The 16,963-nt window shown below is 43.2% G+C and overlaps 1 protein-coding gene across 4 annotated transcripts in view; it reads right to left on the bottom strand.

Moving 5' to 3' along the window:
- LOC118528964 (aryl hydrocarbon receptor-like) overlaps positions 1-16,963 on the bottom strand; it is a 42,919-nt gene that overhangs the window by 10,812 nt on the left and 15,144 nt on the right. For 3 of the 4 annotated variants that reach the window (XM_078067204.1, XM_078067605.1, XM_078066475.1), the window contains exons 3-5: positions 15,651-15,772; positions 7,196-7,285; positions 2,509-2,635 (exon numbers count right to left, since the gene is read on the bottom strand). In XM_078067204.1, the coding sequence (XP_077923330.1) occupies positions 2,509-2,635; positions 7,196-7,285; positions 15,651-15,772 (339 nt within the window). The remainder of the gene's footprint in view (positions 1-2,508; positions 2,636-7,195; positions 7,286-15,650; positions 15,773-16,963) is intronic. The other variant, XM_078066793.1, reaches the window with a different exon arrangement.

Below are 16,963 nucleotides of genomic sequence, written 5' to 3'. Positions count from 1 at the left end.
TAGGTCAGATCACGTCCATTTTGTGTTTAGAACTCTTCAGTGACTTCCTCCCTTAAAGACTGATTCCTTCCCGCACCCTTTCCTGCCCAGGCGCTGGCCAGTTTCCCCTTCCCTGTGCCCTTCTCAGTGGCCTCCTGGCCATTCCTTATCTATGCTAAGTGCACTTCTGCTTGGGGGGCTTTGCATTCATGCTGTTTCTTCCCCCTGCACTCTCCTGCCCCATTTATCCATGAAAAACAATGCTGCTTTCACCTGTTCTGGAGTGCTGGTTCAGTTTGCTCTCTTTCCTGTCCTAGAGGTTTGTAGGGAAGTCTTTGCAAAGGATAATGAGAAAAATCCCAAACTCTTGGGTTAAAAACAGAAGTACCAATGAAGCTTCATTAGAAAGTCAAAGATGCAAAAACCAAATTTGTTCTCTTTTGCTGTAATTTTCTTTCTTTTTTTTTTTTTTTTTAAAGATTTTTTATTTATTCATCTGAGACAGAGATACAGAGAGAGGGAGCATGAGCAGGGGGAGAGGCAGAGGGAGAGGGAGAAGCAGGCTCCCTGCTGAGCCAGGAGCCCGATGCGGGGCTCGATCCCAGGACCCCGGGATCATGACCTGAGCTGAAGGCAGACGCTTAACGACTGAGCCACCCAGGCGCCCTCTTTTGCTGTAATTTTCAACCTGACAAGTCAGATTATAGTTACACGGATGGTTTTCCCTGTGTCACATGAAAATTGATTGGTCTAGACTTAAGTGCTGCAGAAGAATAAAAAAGCAGGCTAGAGGGAGGAACAAAGGAAGGCTTATGATCTGATAAGTTTTACTACTTTTGTAATCTCATTTAATAAAACCCCTAGCACAGTGCCTGGCACATGATATACCCTCAATAAATGTTAGACCATATACACACATGTATAAAACACACTTGAATTTGGTTTAGTTGGGTGGTCTTCAGACATTTTTCTGGCATTTTTATAGCATGGCATTAAAGTTTTACTTTTATTCTGAAGAACTGTCATGCATATATTTATAAACATGTAGGTACACTGCTGTATGGTTTCTGCTATTGCAGGGGTATAACAGTGTAAAAGGTATTTAAAAGTATGAAATTATATGCAAAATTCCAGAGTATCCATTGTTAAGGACATAATTCAAACTTGGCAGTATCAGGAGCTGTATGAAAGTCTGAACTTCAAATTTCTTTTTTTTTTTTTTTTTAATTTTATTATGTTATATTAGTCACCATACAATACCTCAAATTTCTTTTCCTTTCTCTTTTGATCCTAGCTGGTCAACAGGGACAGGGGTGGAGGCACAGAGGTGCAAAGCTCAATGCTGAGGACAGGGTTCCTCCCTTCAGTGAGCTGATAATCTTATGGGAAAGAAAAAAAGTGAAGACCTATTTTGGGATAAGTAACTACCCTGCTGGACTTACGGCAGGTCAAGACAGAGTCTTAGGCAGAATGTCTGGAGTGGGAGCAGGCTTCAGAAAGAGACGGACTAAAATCACAGCAGCCAAAGCTGAACTGAATAAAGCTGCGTCTTATGAAGTTACACAACCATATCTTATAGTCAGTCTTGTAAGTTTATTCGTGCTTAGTATTTTAAGTTATCCATCACAAAAGCATGTCATTATTAGTGTGCAAACATTGGCATATGGATTCATTTTTTTCTAATTGAAGCCTCTGTTTTTTGAGTATTTTATTTTTTTCTACCCATCCTTCACAACAAAACAGGGAAGAGCCTTTCTTTGCAGCCTGTGTGGGTGCATTAAATGTACTCTAAATACTTGGAAAGGGGTCCTGTATCTGGACTTACAAAATAACATTTAATTGTAAATGACAATATTGCCTTTTGCCTATGGTATCCCACCAGTTGGCAGAGTAACACGCTATGGCCATAATGGCCTCATATCTTGTATACTCACCAGATACACAAATATGAGCCCCTACCAGCTCGATCATCGCTCAGGGGATGCACCTGTCTGCCGTTAGGGGATGCTCTTACCTGGGCAGGCAGGGTATTTCCTCCAGCGTGAGTCTTATCACTCACCAGTTGGATCCATCTGGGCAAACATCACTCTCCTCATCTGAACATTTATATGTTTACTTTGTCTCAGGTACTGTTCTAGGCACTGGGAATACAGCAGTGAACAAGATCGGCAAAAATCCCTCCCTGTATCCTACTGGTAGTAAAATCAACAGATGCTCATGCCTTATGTGTATTTTCCAGTTCCTAGGAGGATCACATGAGGTCACAGATATGAGATGGTTCTGAAAGATGCAGAGTCCTGTGCCAACACACACTACCCGATTTCCCGATGCAGCCCTTCCTCTTCTCTTCCCCTCATACACCTGGGACTTAGTGAGTGCTCCATCAGTGCTTAACGAAATATACATTGGAGCTGAGAAAGCCTGGCTTCCTGGTCTGATTTCTTCCTCATGGACTATAAGGGTTGAAACACATGTACAGGGTTGATTCTGCATTTAGCCCTTTCCCCCCCACAAGCCTTGGTGACTTACGGTGGATGTCCTGCTCACCCTCTCTGCTGACAGGTGCTGCATCTGCAGGCCAGAGAAACTGGCTCTGGAACATGGCTCTGTCCTCCTTGTGGATCAGCTCGAACACACTCTGATAGATGACATCTGACTGCAAAGACCCAAGTGACAACATCACCCTCCTGGGGATGCTTCTTGCCTCTCTGAGGCAAGTGACTTGTTCACCTCAAATGTCCCTGAGTCATCTCTAGCACCTCTGATCCTTCTAGGCATCCTGGACTCACCTGTCCTTGTCCCTCCCCATCCTGGAGGCTGGCTGGTGCATACTGTTCCTGTTTCCCTCTTCTGGTTTTGCACAGCCAACTTCTCAGGCTGCTGCTGTCCCCAGACCCAGAAAATACCCATGAGATGGGCACTCCCATGGTGTTGGAGGCCATGCCTGTATTGTGTCTTGAAAAGGGTGGCAGTTTTTGGGGCCAAGGGAAAAAAAGAGAGACTGCCTAGCAGACAAGTCACAAATCATCATCAGGGAGATGTCCGAGGTGGGGAGACACATAGGAAGCCACTGAAATAGCCCTGGAGAGTTGGCTGAAAGTTTGTGGAAGGAGAATGTCGAGTTTCCCGGGAAGTCAGTCATCAGCTATTCTGGATGACACAATTAGACTGAATTAGAGCAAAGATCTCATTTCCAGGGAGATCCAAGTTTGTTCTGTCATTTGTTGAAGGAGATGAGTGAATATAAATGCTAATGTAAACTCAAAAGAAAGGGGTTTGGCAATGTAGTGACTTGAACATGAACAATAATTAAGGTATCCTGTCCTCATACAGATTTTGCAAATATTTTACACATAAAGAGAATGTTAAATAGTTTTCAGATCAGTTTGCCTTGAGAAATCTTAGTGTGTTCCTTGTAAATCAAACAGGTTTAATTTAAAAAGTGTAATGAGTCTCTCTACCCTTGCCTGTAGTTAACCATTTATTAAGTTATGTTTTATTTGGGTAAAGTTTGGGATTCTTCTTGATCTTCTGAGAGGAATTAAGTGCAGATGAAAGTTTTCTGTCAGCATTAAAAAGTTCCGATGGCCTAAATTCTACTCCAAATAAGTTATATTCTTCCCCACTCTTCCCCTGCATCCCCCAACCCACACACAACTTGATTTTTAGGAACCTGTTGTATATAACCATTTTCTGCACAAAATTCAGGGAAAATGAACTTTTCAGGAGCATCTCCATCTCAGTACATGGCAGGTGCTAAATATTTATAAGGGTCTGGTCTAATCTATGAAAGGACAAAGATGTTGAGTGGGCCTCCAGGCTGGAAGGAGGTGAAGGGCCAGTGGCATGAAGACCTGAGGAGAAATCACAGGGATGGCAGCATGGGAGCTGAGGCCAAGGGAGGCAGGCTTCCGGGGGACCACCAGGGCAACACAGAACAGACCCCGTGGAGGAAAGCAACAGGACTCTAGCGGAGCGCAGCACCCAGTATGCTGGTGCTCTCTGCCTCCACCTGGTCGCTCTATAAAAACAGCCGCACGCAGTAGTGGTATGGGAGAGCTGTGCACACAGGCAGAGGCCCCAGGCTGTGACCTTGACCTCTCTCCTGTTCACCCGTGTTGCTGTCATTCTGTCTGCAGCTCTGCTCACTGCCCCTGCAGGTTCTGAAGGGGAAAGGCATCGCAGCCGGTCAGCACCTCCTCTCCTAACCATGCCGCACAGAAAAACCCACAGCATTTCTCTGAGATGAAGGGCTTTAGCCAAGTTTATTTTTTATTTCTTTTGGAAGCTCCTCTTTATAGGGGTTCCTGTCTCTGAACCCTCCCCTACATCACGTTTGTCCTCAGCAATGGCAAGGAAGCAGGTAGCTCGATGCTGACAGTGCGGATATGACGAGTGCCCAGGCCTCCGGTCTGCCTTTGACAAATAAAACTCCTCAGATTCTCATCTAAAAACCAGATACAGCATAATGGTACTGACTTTTTTTTTCTAAAGGAAAGGTGAAGGGGCGCCTGGGTGGCTCAGTAGGTTGAGTGTCTGCCTTCAGCTCAGGTCATGATCTCGGGGTCCTGGGTTCGAGCCCCGCATCGGGCTCCCTGCTCAGTGGGAAGTGCTTCTTCCTCCCCTCCCCGCTCGTGCTCTCTCTCGCTATCTCTGTCTCTGTCTCTCCCAAATAAATAAATAAATAAAATATTTAAACAAAACAAAGGGGAAAAGACTGTAAAACTCAGCAAGTATGTTCTCATCACAAGTGAGGGATAAAGTCCAGAGCTGGTGTTGGGTATGAGCTGCACTGCACAGGTGCAGGGTTGGCATGGGAACGTGTGATGGGTGGAGATGGGGGATTTTGAGTCTTCCTATTGCCCTGATTTCAGAAAACCTTCTGTTGCCATGGCTTTGTATGAGCCCCTTCCACTACGTGGTGCGCAGTGCACTTGCACAAGCACTGCTGTTTTCAGTCTGCACAGCAGTTGTGTGGAGCATGGGCTGTCTTCCCTCAGCAGCAGGCCATGAAAATGCCCCTCAGGTCTCCAGCTGCAGGGAGTATAACTCAGAGGTGTCCCAGCTGCTGCCCACTGAAATCCACTGGGGCAGCAACTCTAAGGCAGGCCTGCTCCTGGGAGACGGGACTTCTCTGATGGGCAACTTGGCCTTGAGGGCTCCCCTTTGGCCTTGTCCAGTTTCCTCAGAGCCGTACGGTTGGCTAATTCTCCTTCCCTAGGGTCAGATCAGAACTTTCAGGACACACAACTTTACACCCTGGCAGGAACCTCAGGAAATGGGACAAACCAACTGCTGGGGTGGCTCTTAGATTTAGATGCTGGGAGAAGCCAGTGGTCAGTGAGGTGCTAATACTTGAGTTGTTCTGGCAGATGGCAGAAGAAGGAAGAAAAAGGCTGAGGGAAATGGGTGTATTGGAATGAATGCAATTCATTAGTCAAGAAGACCCAGCAGAGATTGCATACCACGGGAGGGCCCAGGGACAAACTATACACCAAGGCCATGAGGAGTGCAATATTGGAGGGACATCAACACCACTAAGAAATTTGGTGGTAGGTGACTGTCCTATTGCAGGTCAGGGCTGATGGAAGGAGAGGAAGACACTGGGCTGGGCTCAGAAGAGCTGGGCTCATGAATGTCCATTGGGATGATGGAGCCCTGAGGTAGGAGAGGCCAGATGGCTTCAATTACAGTGATGGCTAGCAAGGCAGAAGAAATAATCAAGGGGGCTTGGACCATAGGGTGTTGTGGAGTTGGTTAATAGAGCATGGCATCTCAAGGGGCAAAAGAGATGGGCAGCCAACAATGATACTGCTTAACATCTATAATTAAAGGCAACAGTGCAAAGTCAGGAGGCTGAGGGCTGTTATCCTGATGAAAAATGACAATCCTTTGCTCAGTTTCTGGACCTGAGACAAATTTCAGATCTGAAATCCACTGACTGAAGAGGTGGCATGGTCCCTAGGTAGAAGGGCCCTACAATACCATGGCAAGGTATTTACTCAAGATACTCAAGATATTGACCATGCCTTCTACCCAACAGCACTATCCACGACCTCCCTGGGATATGATATTGCCTGTGATTTACTATCTTGACTGGTGTTGGAGGGGGTAGTTTCAAGGGTTTCCTCTTGGACTTTTCTACTGTGATATCTCTCACTTTATGGGCCAAGAACCTAGTCTGGGGGTTACTCCAGTTGTCAACTAGATTGATTCCAATTACATGCTCAGGAAATGGACAAATGACCACTGGGTCGGTCCTGGACTTGGTAAGTTTGCTGTGAACCAGACTAGAGCTGGCACTTCATGTATTATCTGGCCCCAATGGGCCTTCACCCTGACGTGAGGACCATGATGGTGCTGGGTCCCTGGACTCAGAGATGTGCTGAGGTGATGGCTGAGGGTGAGCAGAATTCAGAATGGAGAGCAGAGGAGGGCCAGGTGCTACCCTGAGACCAGCTGCAGTTTGTCCCACTCACCTCTCTCTTTTGAGGTCCCCCCAGGGAGAGAGGCTCATGGGAATTCCTCCTGTGGAGGAGTACATTGGTGCAGCACAAGAAGTCAGTATGTGCCTCTCAGGTTTCTGACTGAGGTGCATGTGAGGTTGCCCCTCTTGGATGCACACTTGTTTGTGCTGGGGCCACTCTTCCTACAGATTGCTCCCAGCCAGTGACTGAGCATGGCAGGGACACCAAGGCAGGCCTATTCCTGGGAGCAGAGGGGCTTTTCTGCCAGGTGACTTTGGATTGAGGATGCCCCATTCTACCAGGTGACTTTGGATTGAGGATGCCCCATTCTGCTGGGTGACTTTGGATTGAAGATGCCCCATTGACCCTGTACTGCAGTTGAAGACACTTCCACCCACCCCCATTCTTTCTGTCTTCTTCCCAAGGGTCAGACCTGCTGCCCCCAACCCCTGTTCCCTCCCAGGTCCTCCCAGGATTTTCTCCTGAGGAATCTCTTGCTCATCTCATCCTGCCTTGGCATCTGCTCCTCAGAGGATCTAGGCTACCATGCCCTCCACCAGATGAGGAAGTCAGTACTCTGGGAAGGCTCAGTTGAAGACTTACGATGTGCATGTGGGAGACTGAGATGGAGACCCAGGTCTTTGAAATTCCATTATAGTCCCATGGAGACAAGCATCACATGGCCCTGTCTCCCTCCTCTCCCAACTAGATTCACCCAAACTCTTCAAATGAAAAGTAAAACCACTCACTTGATGAAATCCCAGGTAGTCCTGGACTGTGGGAGAGACGTAGAAAACATAGCCATCCTCTGTAACAGCCATGAGGAAGCCGTTGAGAGCCTGGGGAGAGGCAGAGAAGAGTTAGTTTGGGTTTATTCCTTATTCCTCAGTCTTGTGGAGCTCCTAAGGGCCAGGATCCAGGTCTGTGAGGGGTTTCTGTGAGTTTCCTTTTGGTGAGCAGTGCCACTCATATCCTGAATTGTCTCTTCTAAAGCAGGGCCTGGGATATCCTGTTACAAATATCTCTCACTCATACCAGCTCCTGGAGAGAAGACAAGTGTGTGTGTATATGTGTGTCTGAGTCGGCAAAGTAGAGCCAATTCCAGCTTCAATCTATTGAGAACACTGCAAACTGAATAATTAAACAAATACACACGCACATATTCTGTTTTTCCCTCTGCATCTCTGTTGTGGGTCTCACCCTTTGGTTAAAAAAAATCCATTCAAGCCTTCTCATCTGTAGGAGATGAAAAAGCAGCTCCATGTTCTCCATTGGCTGAGGCTGCATGTTGGTCTCACCTGGGCAGGTGGCTAAAAAAAAAGTGCTCATTTATCCTCCCACCCTTCTGGGATCCACCCTATTAGAAACTCTGAGTATAACTTTTTAACCATTTCCCCTGGGGATCCTGAGGAGGCATCCAATCTAAGGACATGGTTTTGGTCATGATTGAGATGCATTTTAATTTTAAGCTTTCAGGGGAACCACGTGGTTATTGTTTGCTTGTAAGTAAATAATAGTTAATCTACTCTGCTCCAGAAACCTCATGCTTGCGTTCAGGATTGTGGAAATAAATGAACACCAAACAAATGAGAAAAGCAGAGGCTATGTATTCAAAGCTTGCTAGAGCAAGGGAGTCAGCCGTGGTCACTTGAGTTTTAGCAGAGACTCAAAGGCAGACAGACAGAGGAGGAGGGAACGCTTCATAGTGGAGAAGAGGGATGGCTTCGGGTGTGACCTGCCTGGAAGCTGTTGGCATGGTGAGCCTGGAGGTGGCTAACTAGAGGCAGGGTCTCCTACATGACTGGTTAAGGGAGCATATCTGGCTTTCTCTCTTTGGTTATAAGTTGGAAGCAGGGAGAAAAATTAGGGAAGCTGTCAGTTATTCATCACGTCCTGGCCATTCTGGGTTGATTGTTACAGAAGTCATTGTCCTGATTCCTGAATGTTACTAGAGATAGTAGTCTGATTTTCTATAACTCTGACTTAAAACAGGCTGACTTTTGGGATAAATGTTTATTGTAAACAAGGGTTTGGATTCCTGGAAAGGCTGCTGCAGGCTGTGAGTCAGAGTCCTATTTTTATATATGGTCTGGCCGTTGTCTCCTTGTATATTCAGTCTCCTAGGATAAGTATAATAGAGAAAATGAAAGATGTGGTTCGTATATACAATGGAATATTACTCAGCCATCAGAAAGGATGAATACCCACCATTTGCATCGACATGGATGGAACTGAAGGGGATTATGCTAAGTGAAATAAGTTAAGCAGAGAAAGACAATTATCATATCATTTCACTCATATGTGGAATATAAGGAATAGCACAGAGGACCACAGGGGAAGGGAGGGAAAACTGAATGGGAAGAAATCAGAGAGGGAGACAAACCATGAGAGACTTTGGACTCTGGGAACCAAACTGAGGGTTACAGACGGGAGGTGGGTGGGCAGATGGGGTAGCCAGGTGATGGGCATTAAGGAGGGCACATGTGGTGATGAGCACTGGGTGTTATATGCAACTTATGAATCATTGAACACCACATCGAAAACTAATGATGTACTATATGTTGGCTAATTGAACATAAGAAAAAAAATAAAAATGGAGGGAAAAAAGCCCCAAAACAAAAAAAACCCCAAATAAATAAAATCTTTTAAAAAAGACCCAAATAAACTCATAAATGAAAGACATTAAAATTGATAACAAATAAATATGTAGTATCATAAGAGACTACTGCAAACATCTGTGTTCCAAAAAACTGAAAAACCTAGAAGAAATGACCTATATTTGGAATCTGAAAAAGCTGAATTCAGAGAAACAAAGTTTAATGATGGAGCTAGAAGGTGGCAGAATTGGTAAGATGTTAAAGGGTACAAATTTGCATCTAGAAGATGAAAAAGTTCTGGGGATTATGCACTGCATTGTGATTATAGTTAATATTGTGTTACATACTTCAAAGTTGCTAAGACACTAGACCTTAAATGTTAGCGCAGAAAAGAAATAGTAATTATGGGACATGGAGCTGTTAAGCCAATGCTATAGTGGTATCATGTTGCAATATATAAATGTATCAAACAACATGTTTTACACCTTATATATACCTTTGCACAATGTTATTTATCAATTATATCTTTAGGAAATGTTATAACAAATATGATCGAAGAGATTAAGGTTACTGAGAGTACAAATGAGACTTCAGGAGTGACATCAGCAAACTGGCAGAAGGTCCCATAAACCCTCCTGTGGCGGAAAATGAGAGCAAAGTGAAATAAGCCAGATGCAGAAAAAGACAAATGCTATATGATCTCATTTATATGTAAATTCTAAAATAGTCAAACTCATAGAAGCAGAGAGCAGAATGGTGGTTGCCAAGGCATGGGGAACTGTTGATCAAGGGGTACAAAGTTTCATTTATATAAAAGGAGTAATTTCTGGGGATCTAATGTATAAAACTGTGACTGTAGTTAAAGTGCTATATTGTATACTTGAAATTTGCTAAGAGGGTTATCTTAAATGTTCTCATTACTAAAAAGATAACTATTTTAAGTGATAAATATGTTAATTAGCTTGTTTTATATTATTTAACAATATATACATATAAAACAAGATGAAATCAGAGAGGGAGACAAACCGTAAGAGACTTTTAATCATAAGAAACAAACAAGGTTGCTGGAGGGGCAACCTTGGGGGGTAACTGAGTGATGGGCATTAAAGAGAGCACGGGATGTAATGAGCACTGGGTGTTACATAAGACTGATGAATCACTGAACTCTACCTTTGAAACTAATAATACACTATATGTTAATTAATAAATTTAAATAAATAAATAAATGGAAAAATTTTTAAAAAAGAAACATCAAGTTGTATGCCTTAAATATATGCAATTGCAATTGTCAATTAATCTTAATAAAACTGGAGAAAACACAGGCAAAAAAAAAAAAGGGATAATGAAAGATTTTCAGTCTCTCTTCCTGGGTAAAATCTAAGAAGTGATTATTGTGAAGCGATTACTAAGAAGTGGTGAGTCGAGCCAGAGGAAGCCTGTGACTCGTCATAGCTCCCCAGCCCAGAGCGGGTAGGAGAGCCCCTCTGACTGACTTATTTCACTTAGCATAATACTCTCTAGCTCTACCCATGTCATTGCGAATAGCAAGATTTCATTCTTTTTTATGGCTGAGTAATATTCCATTGTGTATATACCACATCTTCTCTGGCCATCCATCAGATGGACATTTGGGCTGTCTCCATAGTTTGGCTATTGTAAATAATGCTGCTATAAACATCAGGGTGCATGTATCCCTTTGAATTAGTATTTTTGTATTCTTTAGGTAAATACCTAGTAGTGCAGTTGCTGGGCCATAGGGTAGCTCTATTTTTAACTTTTTGAGGAAGCTCCATCTTGGTATCCACAGTGGCTGCACCAGTTTGCATTCCCACCAACAGGGCATGAGGTCTTCCCTTTCTCTGAATCCTTGCCAACACCTGTTATTTTTTGTGTTGTTGATTTTAGCCATTCTGACAGGTGTGAGGTGGTATCTCGTTGTGGTTTTGATTTGCATTTCCCTGATGATGAGTGATATTGAGCATCTTTTCATGTGTCTGTTGGCCATCTGTATGTCTTCTTATAGATAAAATGTCTACTCATATCTTCTGCCCATTTTTTAACTGGATTATTTATCTTTTGGGTGTTGAGTTTGATAAGTTCTTTATGGATTTTGTATACTAACCCTTCATCAGATATGTCATTTGGAAATATCTTCTCCCATTCTGAAGGTTGCCTTTTAGTTTTGTTGATTGTTTCCTTTGCTGTGCAGAAGCTTTTTATTTTGATGAAATCCCAATAGTTTATTTTTGCTTTTGTTTCTCTTGCCTCAGGAGACATATCTAGTAAGAAGTTGGTTGATGTCAAAGAGGTTGCTGCCTGTTTTCTCCTCTAGGATTTTGATGGTTTCCTGTCTCACATTTAGGTCTTTCATCCATTTTGAATTTATTTTTGTGTAAGGTGTTAGAAAGTGGTCTAGTTTCATTCTTCTGCATGTGGCTGTCCAGTTTTTCCAACACCATTTGTTGAAGAGACTGCCTTTTTCCTGTTGGATATTCTTTCCTGCTTTGTTGAAGATTAGTTGACCATACAGTTGTGGGTCCATTTCTGGGTTCTCTATTCTGTTCCATTGATCTATGTGTCTGTTTTTGTGCCAGTACCATACTGTCTTGATGATTACAGCTTTGTAATATGGCTGTAAATCTGGAATTGTGATGCTCCCCGCTTTGTTTTTCTTTTTCAACATTACTTTGGCTATTTGGGGTCTTTTCTGGTTCCATACAAATTTTAGAATTGTTTGTTCCAGCACTTTGAAAAATGTCATTGGAATTTTGATCGGGATGGCATTGAAGGTATAGATTGCTCTGGGTAGCAAAGACATTTTAACAATGTTTATTCTTCCGATCCCGAATCTTCGACAAAGCAGGAAAAAACATGCAATGGAAAAAAGACAGTCTCTTCAATAAATGGTGCTGGGCAAATTGGACAGCCACATGTAGAAGAATGAAACTCGACCATTCTCTAACACCATTCACAAAGATAAACTCAAAGTGGATGAAAGACCTCAATGTGAGACAGGAATCCATCAAACTCCTAGAGGAGAACATAGGCAGTAACCTCTTTGACATCGGCCACAGCAACTTTTTTCAAGATACATCCCCAAAAGCTAGTGAAACAAAAACAAAAATGAACTTTTGGGACTTCATCAAGATAAAAAGCTTCTGCACAGCAAAGGAAACAGTCAACAGAACAAAGAGGCAACCCACAGAATGGGAGAAGATATTTGCAAATGACACTACAGATAAAGGGCTAGTATCCAAGATCTGTAAAGAACTTCTCAAACTCAACACCCAAAAAACAAATAATCAAGTCAAAAAATGGGCAGAAGACATGAAAAGACACTTCTCTGAAAAAGACATACAAATGGCTAACAGACACATGAAAAAATGTTCATCATCATTAGCCATCAGGGAAATTCAAATCAAAACCACATTGAGATACCACCTTACACCAGTTAGAATGGCAAAAATGGACAGGGAAAGAAACAACAAATGTTGGAGAGGTCGTGGAGAAAGGGGAACCCTCTTACACTTTTGGTAGGAATGCACGTTGGTACAGCCACTTGGGAAAACAGTGTGGAGGTTCCTCAAAAAATTAAAAATAGAGCTACCCTATGACCCAGCAATTGCACTCCTGGGTATTTACCCCAAAGACACAGATGTGGTGAAAAGAAGGGCCATATGCACCCCAGGGTTCATAGCAGCAATGTCCGCAATAGGCAAACTGTGGAAGGAGCCGAGATGCCCTTCAACAGATGAATGGATAAAGAAGATGTGGTCCATATATACAATGGAATATTACTCAGCCATCAGAAAGGATGAATACCCAACTTTTGCATCAACATGGATGGGACTGGAGGAGATTATGCTAAGTGAAATAAGTCAAGCAGAGAAAGTCAATTATCATATGGTTTCACTTATTTGTAGAACATAAGGAATAGAATGGAGGACATTAGGAGAAAGAAGGGAAAAATGAAGGGGGGGAATCGGAGGGAGAGATGAACCACGAGAGACTATGGACTCTGAGAAACAAACAGGGTTTTAGAGGGGAGAGGGGATGGGGGATTGGTTAGCCCAGTGATGGGTATTAAGGAGGGCACGAACTGCATGGAGCACTGGATGTTATACGAAAACAATGGATCGTGGATCACCACATCAAAAACTAATGATGTATGGTGAATAACATAACATAATAAAATTTAAAAAATAAAAAATAAAGTAATTAGTATACCCTTAAAAAAAAATAAAATGGAGTGGGGGGGGGCAGAGGTCGGAACTCTCACACCCTGCTACTCATCATCAGGACCCCAACAGGAAGAGACAAGTCTATACCACTTTAGGTACTTTACTATTCCCCAGGAAAAAGAATGGCTCTTCTCATCCCCCTAGCAATAGCCCAGCCAATGAGAGGCTGTCACAGCCCAGCCAATGAGAGGCTGTCACAGCCCAGCCAATGAGAGGTTGTCACAGCCCAGCCAATGAGACAGTCACAGCTCAACCAATGAGAAGCCATTACACTGCCAGCTCCCAGTTTACTCCGATGGACTTTTTGTTGATAAGAGCCCTCCCAACTCCCCCTTTCCTCTATAAGAGAGCATTGTTATTGTTTGTTCTCTGGACTCACCTATGGTTTTGCCCTAGCGTGCTTGTCTCAAATTGTAATTCTCTGCTATTCCCAAATAGACTTGCTTTTGTTGGTAAAATAACTGACAGCTTTATTTTTAAGGTTAACAGTTCTTTATCAATTGAAAGAAGTTTATTTTTTTCCTTAGCAACTAAAATTAATTTTTACAGATATCCATTTAAAATGCAACTAAACATAAAGTTGTGACAGTTAGCTTTATGTGTCAATTTGGCTAGGCTGTGGTGCCCAGAGATTGGTTCAAATACTAGTCTAGATGTTTCTCTGAAGGCATTTATTTTTAAATATTTTTTAAAAACAATTTTTTTAAATTTATTTTAGAGATAGAGAGAGCACGAGCGAGCAGGGGGAGGAGCAGAGAGGGAGAGAGAGGGAGAGAGAATCTGAAGCAGACTCTACACTCAGCATGGAGCTTGAAGTGGGGCTTGATCTCATGACCACGAGATCATGATGAGCTGAAACCGAGTTGGAGGCTTCATCAACTGAGCCACCCAGGCACCCCAAAGCCATTTATTTTTAAATGTGAATAACATCTAAATCAGTGGACTTTGAGTAAAGCAGATTACTTTCCATAACATGGGTGGGTTATATCCAATCAGTTGAAGGACTTAAGAGAGAAAAAACGCCGAGGTTCCCCCAGGGAGAAATAATTTTGCGTTCAGTCTTTGGACTCAAGACTGCAACATCAATTCTTTCCTGAGTATACAGGCTTCCAGCCTGCCCTACAGGTTTCATATTTGTCACGGCCCACAATCACATGAGCCAATTCCTTAAAATCTCTCTCTCTCTCTCTCTCTCTCTCTCTCTCTCTCTACACACACACACACACACACACACACACACACACACACACAACCTATTGGGTCTATTTCTCTGGAGAACCCTGAATAATTCAGAATTTTGATCATTTTTAGCTAAACAAACATTTGAAATTATTCTTTAGGAATTTCATTATAAGAGATGCTTTGTGTTAAAATTTCTATCTTAAGGATAAAAGTACAAAACAGTTCAAACTCACTAAAAAGTAGAGAGATCAAACTAACTAACAGTCATGTATCCAGATTTAACATATGCTAATATTTGTAGCGGGTCTCTTTTGAAGTTTAAAAAAAGATCTGAAGCATTAAAAATGTAGTTCTTTCAGCTTGAGGGTGGGGGGAGGAGACAACAGACTACCTTTAAGTTACTCTGAGAAAAGTCTAATGATTTATCTCAACAGGTAAATGAACCCTTACTATACAAATAAAAGATGCAGCAATCTTTCATGCCATCCCCTCTTTCCTGAAGAGATCCACCTGCTTCTATGGCCAATCACCCAGTGGTTATGCATGTTCTTCCTGGACTGTCTGTGGAAGTTTTGTACTTCTGGTTTGTGAGAGGAAGATCTGCCATAGTTGTGTCACCCAGAACCTGGATTCCTTGCTAAGGTACCAGCAATATATTATATTTAAATAGAGAATTCCAGAGAAAGAAAGTTTTTAAATGTTCAAAAGTAGTAACAATGAAATATGGTATGCTAATATTGCTAATATTTCCATATACACAAAATATATTTTTCCTTTGTACATTTGTTTCATTTCTTGGGTTTGATGGCTTATAGTATGATTTGCATATACATCCCTCTCCTTGAGTCTCACAACCCTGAGGCAGCTAGGGGAAATCAACATCACCCTTGTGGGGAGAGGTGGCTGCTACTTGACTAGCAGGTGGCCATCAGGGACTGACCTTCAAGGTTTCTGACTCTTCCCATGTGTGACTCTCACCCACATGGCAGTATGGTTACAGAATTGTCAAAAAAAATGGGGAAAATAGATATAGAATACTCTACTCAACCAGAAACTTGACATGATAATTAAAGATAAATTCAACAAGAGTTGAAACAAAATGTTTTCTGGAAAACTCTGAGGTCTGATTCTGTTATAATCATAACCACTGACAGGGAATAGAGATGGAAGATATCATACAGTACCTGAAGAAGCAAGTCCCCTTCAGGAAACAGTTGTAGATTGACCTGTGGAGAGGTATGCTCACTTCCTCCTGGATTCATGGGTGGGTCAGCTGGGCAGTCTTCAATGCTGTCCCTTAGGGTGGCTGAGGAGGAGAAAGCGTTATTGAAAACAAATGTTTAACGATCCTCTTTGGCATAGCTCTTGTTTAAGGAAACCATTTTACAGCCACAAAATTTCCCATTAAGTGATCTGGTCCCAATTCCTGGAAAGAAACCCAGGGGCTACTGGAGCTGCTCATGCTTGTTCAAGCTAACATCAATGACAGAGTAGCTGTGAGAAGCCAAGTCTGCTTGAAATCAGAGGAGAATCATTTGTACATAGAGGTCTGGGAGTCATTTTACTTCTTAGTAAGCCCAAAACAAACACCCTTTCCTGTTATTGCAGAACCCTGTGGAAACCAGGGCAATCCTACCTCTGTGCTCTGGCCCAGGACCACCACAGTGGCCCTGGGTCAGATGGTTCTGGAGATGTGGCTGGTTGTCTGTGGAGGATAAAGGTATGGGAAGGGGGCTTGTGTGAGGAAGGAATTCAACCCAAGAGCAGCCCCACACTGAGTTATCCTGGAAACAAGACATTCTTCTCTGCAGAGCAAGGCATTTGGGCCAGGCCCAGGCTAGCAGGGATCCAGAATGCCCACATACCTCTAGTTCTGCACCACCCACAGAGATGCTCCACATCTTCTCAGGTCTGCACCTCCCTGCATGTTGAGGGCTAATGTGCTTGTCCACCAGGTAGAGCAGCCCCAGCCAGGACATCCCCCAAGTTCCCAGAGGATTGTGAGCAGTGGGTTCTCATTCAGCCAGTGGTCTCTTTGGGACATGTGGCAATGTGCTTTTCCCCCATGTCTCCAGCAGAATCTCTCATCTGCTTACTCTGCAGTGGGCCCCATCCTGTCTAAGACCCAAGTGATGGGCCACCCAGTCTCCTCTAGCTCAAGTTTGTGGCTTCAAACTACCTCATTTCGCATGGCAAAAGAGGCTCTGCCCAGTGCCGTGAGAGCAGGCTCATCCCTGTCTCTCTCTCACTGCCATGCCCCCTTTGGAACCCTTCACTTCTCTGAGCCTCACTTTGCTATCTGCATGGGGGGATAAATGACAATGCCTCACAGACTCAGAAGAGCAAAAAGCCTGGCTCACAGAGGATGATCAATAGACAGCAGTTCTTTCTTTTTGAGAATAAATTACATAATATGAAAATTATATAATGTTGAGTCACAGAGAAAGAAAGAAAAGAAAGGGAAACAGGGTAGCCAGATTTGAGGAGCATACAGTGG

The sequence above is a fragment of the Halichoerus grypus genome, chromosome 1, assembly GCF_964656455.1.
Source record: "Halichoerus grypus chromosome 1, mHalGry1.hap1.1, whole genome shotgun sequence".
Taxonomy (NCBI): Eukaryota; Metazoa; Chordata; class Mammalia; order Carnivora; family Phocidae; genus Halichoerus; species Halichoerus grypus.
This window is presented reverse-complemented; position numbering and strand designations above follow the sequence as displayed.